Raw genomic sequence first — 13,149 nt, 5'->3', positions numbered from 1 at the left:
CTCACCCCCGCACACAGGGCCACTGACAGGCCTTCCCTGCGTCCGACACGGCCAAGCAGCCGTAGAATGTTTACCAATGAGCTGAACTGCACAGATCCATTCAGGGACGAGGGGAAACACGATTGACTTCCTGTCAGCGGCCAATCTAGGAGTCCCCCCGCACTCGCCGTGGGGCTGGGGGGGCTGGAGGGACCGGGGGAACATCGATACCTCCGTAGAGGGGGGGTGCCTCCTAGCAGTGAGCAGCATTTTGTTAATGCGGCCTGTTAGTCCAGGGAACCGGGGGACACCCCCCTCCACCCCCCCACCTCCCCCAATTAGACTGATAACTGTCGTCAGCAGGCTTTTAATGGATCGATGACATGGAGCAGACGGTTTGTTAATGCTAGCAGATGGGAGGCTAAGAGACGGGAGGTGGAGTGGAGTGTGGGTATTTGCGCCGGGCGGTGATCTTTAGGCATCTACTTATCAAACATAATCTGTGGGGCGGCTGTGTCTCAGGAGGTAGAGGCTGGTGGAGGTAGAGGCTGTGTCTCAGGAGGTAGAGGCTGGTGGAGGTAGAGGCTGTGTCTCAGGAGGTAGAGGCTGTGGTTCAGGAGGTAGAGGCTGTGTCTCAGGAGGTAGAGGCTGTGGTTCAGGAGGTAGAGGCTGTGGTTCAGAAGGTAGCGCCGGCGTCTAATGATCGCAAGGTCGGTAGATCACGGTTCAAGCCACGGCTGGCCACATGTCGAGGTGTCCTTGGGCAATAAAACTGAAGTCAGTCTATATAAGTCAGTCTATATAAGTCAGTCTAAATAAGTCAGTCTATATAAGTCAGTCTATACAAGTCAGTCTATACAAGTCAGTCTATACAAGTCAGTCTATATAAGTCAGTCTATATAAGTCAGTCTATATAAGTCAGTCTATATAAGTCAGTCTCAATAAGTCTGTCTATATAAGTCAGTATGTATAAGTCAGTCTATATAAGTATGTCTATATAAGTCATCTATATAGGTCTATACAAGTCAGTCTATATACGTCAGTCTATATAAGTCTGTCTATATAAGTCATCTATATAAGTCTATATAAGTCAGTCTATATAAGTCAGTCTATATAAGTCAGTGTGTATAAGTCAGTCTGTATAAGTCAGTCCATATAAGTCAGTCTATATAAGTCAGTCAATACAAGTCAGTCTATGTAAGTCAGTGTGTATAAGTCAGTCTATATAAGTCAGTCTATATAAGTCAGTCTATATAAGTCTGTCTATATAAGTCATCTATATAAGTCTATACAAGTCAGTCTATATAAGTCAGTCTATATAAGTCAGTCTATATAAGTCAGTCTATATAAGTCAGTCTATATAAGTCAGTCTATATAAGTCAGTCTATATAAGTCAGTCTGTATAAGTCAGTCTATATAAGTCAGTCTATATAAGTTAGTCTATATAAGTCATCTATATGCGTCTGTCTATATAAGTCAGTCTGTATAAGTCAGTCTATATAAGTCAGTCTATATAAGTCTGTCTATATAAGTCATCTATATAAGTCAGTCTATATAAGTCAGTCTGTATAAGTCAGTCTATATAAGTCAGTCTATATAAGTCAGTCTATATAAGTCAGTCTATACAAGTCAGTCTATATGAGTCAGTGTGTATAAGTCAGTATATATAAGTCAGTCTATATAAGTCAGTCTATATAAGTCTGTCTATATAAGTCATCTATATAAGTCTATACAAGTCAGTCTATATAAGTCAGTCTATATAAGTCAGTCTGTATAAGTCAGTCTATATAAGTCAGTCTATATAAGTATGTCTATATAAGTATGTCTACATAAGTCATCTATATAAGTCTATACAAGTCAGTCTATACAAGTCAGTCTATATAAGTCAGTCTATATAAGTCAGTCTGTATAAGTCAGTCTATATAAGTCAGTCTATATAAGTCAGTCTATATGTCAGTCTATATAAGTCAGTCTGTATAAGTCAGTCTATATAAGTCAGTCTATATAAGTCAGTCTATATAAGTCTGTCTATATAAGTCATCTATATACGTCTATACAAGTCAGTCTATATAAGTCAGTCTATATAAGTCAGTCTATATAAGTCAGTCTATATAAGTCAGTCTGTATAAGTCAATCTATATAAGTCAATCTATATAAGTCAATCTATATAAGTCAGTCTATATAAGTCATCTATATAAGTCTATACAAGTCAGTCTATATAAGTCAGTCTATATAAGTCAGTCTATATAAGTCAGTGTGTATAAGTCAGTCTGTATAAGTCAGTCTATATAAGTCAGTCTATATAAGTCAGTCTGTATAAGTCAGTCTATATAAGTCAGTCTATACAAATCAGTCTATAGAAGTCAGTCTATATAAGTCAGTCTATATAAGTCAGTCTATATAAGTCAGTCTATAGAAGTCTGTCTATATAAGTCAGTCTATATAAGTCAGTCTATTTAAGTCTGTCTATATAAGTCAGTCTATATAAGTCAGTCTATATAAGTCTGTATATATAAGTCAGTCTATATAAGTCAGTCTATATAAGTCAGTCTATATAAGTCAGTCTAAATAAGTCAGTCTATATAAGTCAGTCTATACAAGTCAGTCTATACAAGTCAGTCTATACAAGTCAGTCTATATAAGTCAGTCTATATAAGTCAGTCTATATAAGTCAGTCTAAATAAGTCTGTCTATATAAGTCAGTCTGTATAAGTCAGTCTATATAAGTCATCTATATAAGTCTATACAAGTCAGTCTATATAAGTCAGTCTATATAAGTCATCTATATAAGTCTGTCTATATAAGTCAGTCTATATAAGTCAGTCTATATAAGTCATCTATATAAGTCCGTCTATATAAGTCAGTCTATATAAGTCAGTGTGTATAAGTCAGTGTGTATAAGTCAGTCAATATAAGTCATCTATATAAGTCAGTCTATATAAGTCAGTCTATATAAGTCAGTCTATATAAGTCAGTCTATACAGGTCAGTCTATATAAGTCAGTCTATATAAGTCAGTCTATATAAGTCAGTCTATATAAGTCAGTCTATATAAGTCAGTCTATACAAGTCAGTCTATATAAGTCAGTGTGTATAAGTCAGTCTATATAAGTCAGTCTATATAAGTCTGTCTATATAAGTCATCTATATAAGTCTATACAAGTCAGTCTATATAAATCAGTCTATATAAGTCAGTCTATATAAGTCAGTCTATATAAGTCAGTCTATATAAGTCAGTCTGTATAAGTCAGTATATATATAAGTCAGTCTATATAAGTCTGTCTATATAAGTCATCTATATAAGTCTATACAAGTCAGTCTATATAAGTCAGTCTATATAAGTCAGTCTATATAAGTCAGTCTATATAAGTCAGTCTGTATAAGTCAGTCTATATAAGTCAATCTATATAAGTCAGTCTATATAAGTCATCTATATAAGTCTATACAAGTCAGTGTGTATAAGTCAGTCTGTATAAGTCAGTCCATATAAGTCATCTACAGTATATAAGTCAGTCTGTATAAGTCAGTCTGTATAAGTCAGTCTATATAAGTCAGTCTATATAAGTCAGTCTGTATAAGTCAGTCTATATAAGTAAGTCTATATAAGTAAGTCTATACAAATCAGTCTATAGAAGTCAGTCTATATAAGTCAGTCTATATAAGTCAGTCTATATAAGTCAGGCTATACAAGTCAGTCTATATAAGTCAGTGTGTATAAGTCAGTCTATATAAGTCAGTCTATATAAGTCAGTCTATTTAAGTCTGTCTATATAAGTCGGTCCATATAAGTCAGTCTATATAAGGCCATTTATAGAAGTCTGTCTATATAAGTCATCTATATAAGTCAGTCTATATAAGTCAGTCTATAGAAGTCTGTCTATATAAGTCAGTCTATATAAGTCAGTCTATTTAAGTCTGTCTATATAAGTCAGTCTATATAAGTCAGTCTATATAAGTCTGTATATATAAGTCAGTCTATATAAGTCAGTCTATATAAGTCAGTCTATATAAGTCAGTCTAAATAAGTCAGTCTATATAAGTCAGTCTATACAAGTCAGTCTATACAAGTCAGTCTATACAAGTCAGTCTATATAAGTCAGTCTATATAAGTCAGTCTATATAAGTCAGTCTAAATAAGTCTGTCTATATAAGTCAGTCTGTATAAGTCAGTCTATATAAGTCATCTATATAAGTCTATACAAGTCAGTCTATATAAGTCTGTCTATATAAGTCATCTATATAAGTCTATACAAGTCAGTCTATATAAATCAGTCTATATAAGTCAGTCTATATAAGTCAGTCTATATAAGTCAGTCTATATAAGTCAGTCTGTATAAGTCAGTATATATATAAGTCAGTCTATATAAGTCTGTCTATATAAGTCATCTATATAAGTCTATACAAGTCAGTCTATATAAGTCAGTCTATATAAGTCAGTCTATATAAGTCAGTCTATATAAGTCAGTCTGTATAAGTCAGTCTATATAAGTCAATCTATATAAGTCAGTCTATATAAGTCATCTATATAAGTCTATACAAGTCAGTGTGTATAAGTCAGTCTGTATAAGTCAGTCCATATAAGTCATCTACAGTATATAAGTCAGTCTGTATAAGTCAGTCTGTATAAGTCAGTCTATATAAGTCAGTCTATATAAGTCAGTCTGTATAAGTCAGTCTATATAAGTAAGTCTATATAAGTAAGTCTATACAAATCAGTCTATAGAAGTCAGTCTATATAAGTCAGTCTATATAAGTCAGTCTATATAAGTCAGGCTATACAAGTCAGTCTATATAAGTCAGTGTGTATAAGTCAGTCTATATAAGTCAGTCTATATAAGTCAGTCTATTTAAGTCTGTCTATATAAGTCGGTCCATATAAGTCAGTCTATATAAGGCCATTTATAGAAGTCTGTCTATATAAGTCATCTATATAAGTCAGTCTATATAAGTCAGTCTATATAAGTCAGTCTATAAAATTCAGTCTATATAAGTCCGTCCATATAAGTCAGTCTATATACGTCAGTCTATATAAGTCAGTCTATATAAGGCAGTCTATATAAGTCAGTCTATATAAATCAGTCTATATAAGTCAGTCCATATAAGTCAGTCTATATAAGTCAGTATATATAAGTCTGTCTATATAAGTCCGTCTATATAAGTCAGTCTATATGTCAGTCTATATAAGTCAGTCTATATAAGTCCGTCTATATAAGTCAGTCTAAATAAGCCAGTCTTGTACAAGTTGCTGAAACTGAAATAAAAACTATAAGTAAAAAAAAAAGAAATAGTCATTATGATCAGTGTTGTATTTATTATAATAATGCATCTATTGATTGTAATGTGCAACAATATGATGTCACATGATATTTTTTCTTTTGAGAAATAAAACGTTATCCCAATCTGTGCTCCACACACAGTTAATAGCCTCTAATGTTCATGAAGAGAGCGACAATAAAATTGGAAAATGATGATGTTGGAGCCATGCAGCTCCAGGCATGGAGCCACGAGGACAGTTTAATGTCTCGCTTGAGGACCTCTGTGATCAAAAATGTGTTTTTCTTGATTGTGTTTTATTATGTTGTGATTTTGTATGTGTGTTATGTATTGTTTTAAACTGTGTGTATGCAGGGCATGCTCCCTTGTAAAAGAGACTACCAATAAATGCAATTAAAGTTAAAATGACCCAAGCTAAATCAACAACAAAGTTAACTGACTTCTCATCTGGGCTCTCCTGCTCCTAAGCGCCTGTCTGCCATCCTCCGCCTCTCCCTCGGCTGTCATCATGAAGCTGAACCCATCACACGCACATTAGATACTGTACATAAACTACCTCCCTGTACATAAACTACCTCACTGTACATTAACTACCTCACTGTAGATAAACTACCTCACTGTACATAAACTACCTCACTGTACTTAGCTCATAACTGTATATAGCTCATAACTGTACATAGCTCATAACTGTATATAGCCCATAACTGTATATAGCTCAACTGTATATAGCCCATAACTGTGTATACCTCTAAACTAAACTGATGTTTACAACACTACCTCCCCACATACTGTACATTACATAGTCACCTATCACAACCATTCTTGTTCTAGATCATATCATGTTCTTATGTCACTATTTGCACTTCTGGTTGGATGCTAAACTGCATGTCGTCGTAGAGTCCTTGTAGGCTACCCTGCGATGACAACGAAGTTGAATGTAATCTAATCTAATAACATGATACATAGGACAGTGATGTGTTCATAACCAAACACCTCAACTATGCGACTCACAGATTCCCACTCAGCTGCGCCCCTTTTCAGTGCGGCAATTAGGCTCTGCTTCTGCAAAGACAAGCCCGTCTGTGTGCGAGATGACAGGAGCGCACAGATGTGGACTCATGGAGATGTGGATGCATGTAGATGTCATCATGTCCACGTTGTTTTGCGAAATCTCTGGGTAGGCATTCATTCATCCCGTTGGTGCACAAAACCTCCTATATGAAGCAACTGCGACTAACGGCAGACAGAAACGAGTCACTTCAGCAGCGAACTATTGTACAGTAAACGCCTACTGATATGTGTCTAAACTAGAGACTTTAGTTCACTTGCAAGTTGCAATGCTGGCGAGCTGTTGCACAAAATGATTTTTGCAACGGACACTTTGTGCTCAGATGTTCCCTGCGCGCGGCTGAGAGAGAGCATCATATGTGTATATGTGTACCGCACTTTTCCTGCAAACGTTGCAGCTCAAAGTGCTGTAATCATTATATAATCATCATTTAATCATTTAAATAGTGCATAGAGCATAGTGCTGACAGTACTTCTTGTGTGCGGATCGCTGGACTTGGGAGTTGCGATCCAACCCATTCACTGCCAAAGCGCCGCTCAGCTCTGCCTCAAGGAAGCTCCAAATAAGGGCACAGGGAACTGGAAACCCACCGGAATAGGTCCTTATGTAGACACGACCTTATAAGGGCATGGCGGAGCCAGGCTTTCCGGCAAGAGCGCAACCTTGTGCACAATGGGAAACCCGAACATGAACTATGGGCCGTCGGGGGAGAGAGCAAGAATTACAGCCGCTTTCTCTAGGAGGGATTCTACAATGAAGACGCATCGATTCGGGACAGGGAGGAAGAGAGCGGAGATCTCCCTGCGATTTATTGCACTGGCTTAATATATAAAGTCTCTCCTCTCTCTCTGCTTTCCCCCCAGGCCAACGTCATGTGTCCTCCACTGCAGTGCCTAAATATGGGCTTCCTCCAGTCCTAATATGGACATCTACGTCACAGGCAGGAGGGTATATAAAGGCGAGGGGGAATCTCTGTACAGAGAGAGCCCAGAACAGACACACTCTTAGAGCAGACACACTTGCATCGTTATCTCCTGAACATTTCCACACAAGAAAAGTAAAAAAAAGTGCAACTCCAAAAAAACAACAACAACAACAACAACACAAAATCATCACATCCAAGAAGGTTGCAGCAGCAGCTAATTGGATTAAAAAAAAACGATTTTCTTTTAATTGTTTTTTGTTTTTTTGGGCGCAAATCAAGATTAATCAGGTTAATGGTTAATTCTGTTATCACAATTAGGGGAATGAGAGGAAGGAAAGGACACTTTTGATCTCAATCATCTTTTTTGGGGAACAACAAGACAACAACCCAAGTGGATTTTTCTTCTTCTAATACTCGTCTTGGACAAAAAGGGAAACAACTTCAAGAAGAAGAAGAACGCCTGAACGTTGGAGAACATTGGAGAAGGAGAGAGACACAGAAGAGAAATCCTCCTCCTCATCCTCCTCCTCCTCCTCCTCAGCAGCAGTCTGTCCGTCTCTCAGCCTGCGCTGAACTGAACGGGCGGTGAACGGGTGATTCCCTCCACCTGCGAGGCACCGCTCTGCCCTGCCTGCCTTCCTGCTCTGCCCAGCCTGCCTCCCTGCTCTGCCCTGCCTGCCTCCCTGCTCTCCCAGCCTCCATCAAAGCCTCAGCCTCCCCCCCCCGCCCACCCTCCCACCCTCACGGCTCCGCGGGAGAGGATGGCTTCTGCCAAGACGGAGATGCTGATCCCAGCCATGCAGATCTCCGAGCCCCTGAGCTTCCCCCACTCCCCCATGGATAACTACCCCAAGCTGGAGGAGATGATGATGCTGAGCTCCGCGGGGACGCCCTTCCTCAACGCCTCGGCGCCCGAGGGTGCAGGGTTCGGCTCGGGGGAGCCGGGAGAGCATTACGACCACCTGGCTGGAGGTAAGAGCTCGAGAGCTGGACCTCTGCCTTGGTGTATAGTGCATGGATGGAAGCTGCTAGAATAGAGAGAGAGAGAGAGAGAGAGAGAGAGAGAGAGAGAGAGAGGAGAGAGAGAGAGAGATGGATAGATAGATGCTTTACTGTGGGCAGCATGCGTGGCATGCATGCATGGAATAGACAGTTGCATAACTTCATAATCATTATTTGTGTTGCAGCTGTCTAATGTTAATTATTTTGTCAGAGCTCTGGAGATAAATGTTAAATATGGTCTTTCTAATTATATTTCTGTTCGTGTTGATTTAACTTTGATTATTAATACAATAATCAAATGTAGACACAATGTAAGGCATGACAGAGTTGGATTGAATATGATTAGCAGTATGTATTCAGAGAAAGCAGTTTTAGCCTCTCAAGCTGTGTTAAATCTGATGTGGACTTGACACGGCTCCCTCACTGCATAACGTCAGACGGTCTGCCGCTCAATTCAGATTGCATTCCTAAAACCAGCTGAACTACAGTTTCTGTAATCAATTTATTTTAGCTATGTGATGGACTTTAGCTGTGTGTGTGTGTGTGTGTGTGTGTGTGTATGTACGTGCTCGTGTATGTGTGTGTGTGCATCCGCGTGTATGTGTGTGCGTGTGTGTGCATGAGTGTGTGTGTGTGTGTGTGTGTGTGTGTGAGTGTGTGTGTGTGTGAGAGAGAGAAAGAGAGAGAGAAAGAGACAGAGACAGAGCGATAGAGAGAGAGAGACATAGAGCAAGAGAACGAAGGGAAATGCAGATGGCTAATCTTACACGGCAGCTCTTGTCTGTGTTGATGTGTGGAAATGCCCAGAGTGAGTTGAGGGAGGGAGGGAGGGGGGGATGAGTCGGGTTAGGATTCTCCTGTTCTCTAACATCCAACTCGCTGCTCTCAGGGAGAGAGAGAGAGAGAGAGAGAGAGAGAGAGAGAGAGAGAGAGAGAAGAGGGCACCACCGTCCAGCTCGCTGGCAGGATTCCCCTCTCCCTCCCTCCCTCCCTCCCTCCCTCCCTCATTCCTCCACATATTGGCAGGTTGATTAATGCCCTCCCTCTCTCTCTCTCTCTCCTCTCCTCTCTGCAGATACGTTACCCGATATCTCCCTCAACTGCGAGAAGTCGATGGCAGACCAGCAGCAGAGCTACTCCACGCAGCGGCTCCCCCCCATCTCCTACACGGGCCGCTTCACCCTCGAACCCGCCTCCAACTGCAGCAACAGCCTGTGGGCCGAGCCGCTCTTCAGCCTGGTCAGCGGGCTGGTGGGCATCAACCCCTCCCTCTCCTCCTCCTCCTCCTCCTCCGCAACCTCCTCCGCTTCCTCTCAGACCATATCGTCCATATTATCGTCGGCCTCGTCCTCGTCCATCCTCGCCTCGTCCCAGAGCGCGAGCCTGGGCTGCTCCTCGGTCCCCCACCACCACGGCGAGCAGGCCAACCCCATCTACTCGGCCGCCCCCACCTACAGCACAACCGGCGCCGCCGACATCTTCCCGGACCAGAGCCAGGTCTTCCCCAGCCCCGTGGGGGGCTCCCTGCAATACCCTCCCCCGGCCTACCCCAACGGCCCCAAGACGTGCAGCTCCAGCTTCCCCGTGCCGATGATCCCCGACTACCTCTTTCCCCAGCAGCAGGGCGAGATCAGCTTGGTTCCCTTAGACCAGAAGCCCTTCCAGAGCCAGTCGGGGCAGCCCTCCCTCACCCCTCTGTCCACCATCAAAGCCTTCGCCACACAGACGGGCTCCCAGGACCTGAAGACGGTCTACCAGTCTCAGCTGATCAAGCCCAGCCGCATGCGCAAGTTCCCCAACCGTCCCAGCAAGACGCCTCCGCACGAGCGCCCCTACGCCTGCCCCGTGGAGACGTGCGACCGGCGCTTCTCGCGCTCGGACGAGCTGACGCGCCACATCCGCATCCACACGGGTCAGAAGCCGTTCCAGTGCCGCATCTGCATGCGCAACTTCTCGCGCAGCGACCACCTGACCACGCACATCCGCACGCACACGGGCGAGAAGCCGTTCGCCTGCGAGATCTGCGGCCGCAAGTTCGCCCGCAGCGACGAGCGCAAGAGGCACACCAAGATCCACCTGAGGCAGAAGGACAAGAAGGCGGAGAAAGGGGGAGTCGGGGTGGCCGGCGCGGTGTCGGCGGCGGCAGCTGTGGCGGCAATATCAGCCCCGATATCAGCCCCCTCCCCGGTCTCCAGCTACCCCTCTCCCATCACCTCCTACCCCTCTCCGGTGTCCTCCTACCCCTCTCCGGTGACGTCCTGCTACTCCTCGCCTGTCCATGCCTCGTACCCTTCCCCCTCCATCGCCACCTCCTACCCCTCCTCCGTGTCCATGTCCGGCACCTTCCAGTCTCAGATCCAGTCCCAGATCCAGGCCTCCTCCTTCCCCTCCTCCGTCGTCTCCAACCTCTACAGCTCGCCCGTCCCCACGACGCTGTCCGACCTGCAGACCACGCTCTCCCCGAGGACCATCGAGATCTGCTGAAGGAAGAGAAGAGAGAGAAGAGAAAGAGAGAGAAAAGACCCTTTTTATTATCCTCTCATCACCTCTTCTTCTTGAGACGGTTATTCGAGCGGGAGAAACTGTCATCAAAAGACTTGTTTTGAATTCTCCTCTTCTGAAAAGCACTTTTCTGTCTGCGCCCTCCGCAGAGTTCAGTGTCAATCTTTCAGATTTACCTGAATAAGAGAAGAAGAAGAAGCAGAAGACGAAGAAGAAGAAGAAGAAAGCAAGGACTGGGCAAAGACAATAAGAAGACAAAAAGGGATTTCGTTTGTTTTGTTTCCCTCTCTCTGTAAAGCAAAACGCAGCACTTCAAATGAGCTATAAAATACTTTTAAAGACAAGAGAGCAGAAACAGGCTTTGACAAGTTGATCTCGTATGGCTACGAAGAGTAGCAAAGTGCGGAGGTCCTGGACAAAACCAGGGTATGAACATAGCCAGTAGTCTCATTGCCAAGGCACGCTAGACCTTCCAGGCAGATATTTCCAGTACAATGGACATGAATGATTTACATAAGCTAGCGTATATTGTACATGTTGCCATGTTTTGTTGTTTTGTTTTTTTCATCTTTGGTACCATTGATGTGAAAACCTATTTGCATAATTTGCATTGTATTATTTGAAGTGAGCAGGAGCCATAATTTTTCTAAAATAGTTTCTCCTATTCTGTAGTGACGATGCTGTGATTACGTCTTTTGACTTTGTTTGACGAAAAAAAGCACTTAAGTATTCAAGCATGTGTTAATAAGAGTGATGTTAGTTTCTTTATTGGTTTTGTAAATATCATCCACTGGGTACTATTTTTCTCTCTTCTTTCTCACATGTGACATAACATGTCTGTTATATGGACACAAGAGGAAAAAAAAACGAAAAAAAACGTCACTTAAAAGAAAACAAGCTAGACAACCGTTCCTGTTTTTGGTGCCTTTTGTGAAGCCTTTTGCTGATATTGCGACACGGCTGGGGTGTGAGAGAGGAAGCGTTGTGTCTCGCCTTAAGGGTGGAAGGGATATTTTTGTTACAGAATGTAAGTCTTACTCAGTAACCAGGGACGAGACGTGACGGAACCGCTTCATTTCTTTAGAATGTAAGCAAAGATAAAAAGCAGAAAAAATTACGAATATATTTTTGTAACTTAAAAAATGTACATATCCACATCTTCAAGAGTTGGACATTGTTGACGTTACCTACTGAGTAGGCAAGGGATTCTCTTTTGTATGTTATTTACATGCGGTTCATTATTTTGTGGTTATCTTTGATTTTGTATTTTGTGTTTGTTCAAACAAGTGACTGTTTCTGGCTTCTAAACACATTTGAATGCGCTTAACTGCCAATGGGATATTTGGTGTACGAGATATCCTCCCAGAAATGAAATATAAATAAAAATACAAATATATGTAGTTGGTGACTGGTGTGTTTCAAATATTTCCATTGGTATTTAAAAAAAATTTTTGGACCATCTCCATTGCATTTCTCACCCATTTCTCATTCCTCCATCTGCACGTATCGCCACCCCCACACTTCAACATCATGTATTCCATAATTAAATGTCGTTTGCATGATCTATACAGCACAGAAATCGACCCTTTTGATGTAAGGAGCTCAACCCTAGCATGATTTCATGGTATTTCCATAGATAACTATTCTCTCACTGAACCTCTATCAATAACGATACATACGCACAATTTCACTGCCTAACTGATAACTGAATATGTAAGAGAACATAAAAGTAAATAAGAGAGATGATAGATGACTGCTCTTCGGAGATGGTACGCTTATCTCAATAGTCTTTTTTGGAGTGGCGGGGTGAGTGGGGGTGGAGGCGGGGAGGGGGGGGTGGTGGGGGGGTAAATTCAATTAGTTATCACAACGATATGACTGAGAGGATCTGAGTAAGTGCTCTTTCTTGTCTTGAAAATGGATCATATAATGGGGAATGTGAAACGTTTTTATGATGAGTGGATATGTGAGATGAATTATTTGGAGAATGAAATTAATTAACAACATTAATTCAACTGGCGGTGCCGACAGCCAGAGGATCATTTTGTGGTCGTCTGTAGCTCAGTTGGTGCTAGCATGGCGCTAACACCGCTTAGGTCCTGGGTTCGATTCCTGCCGGGACCATATATACAGACAAATGTATTCGCTCACTGCAATGTAAGTCGCTTTGGGTGAAAGCGTCAGCTAAATGGTGTATTGTTTCAACAGCGTGCTTGCTCAGACACGATGGTAAGGTTCGGTACAGTAGGCAATGTCTACTATCTCTGCTCCTCCGTGAAACTGTTATGATGGACTGTTCATCTAGATTGTGTCGTATTTCAAAATCATGAACGCACCACGACACACTCGTAGCGTACACTTCATGTAGCTTTTACTGAACAACGAACGACTGCCAGAAC

The 13,149-nt window shown here is 42.0% G+C and overlaps 1 protein-coding gene across 1 annotated transcript; it reads left to right on the top strand.

Annotated features, from left to right (window-relative positions):
* Positions 1-8,007: 8,007 nt before the first annotated feature.
* On the top strand, positions 8,008-10,732 carry egr1 (early growth response 1; the record flags this gene model as incomplete). Its single annotated transcript, XM_080536264.1, has 2 exons — positions 8,008-8,218; positions 9,324-10,732. 2 exons carry the CDS (start codon positions 8,008-8,010, stop codon positions 10,730-10,732), a joined length of 1,620 nt encoding a protein of 539 aa, XP_080392390.1.
* Positions 10,733-13,149: the final 2,417 nt, after the last annotated feature.

This window comes from Nansenia antarctica (assembly GCF_963989245.1).
Source record: "Nansenia antarctica genome assembly, chromosome: 7".
Classification (NCBI taxonomy): domain Eukaryota; kingdom Metazoa; phylum Chordata; class Actinopteri; order Argentiniformes; family Microstomatidae; genus Nansenia; species Nansenia antarctica.
This window is presented reverse-complemented; position numbering and strand designations above follow the sequence as displayed.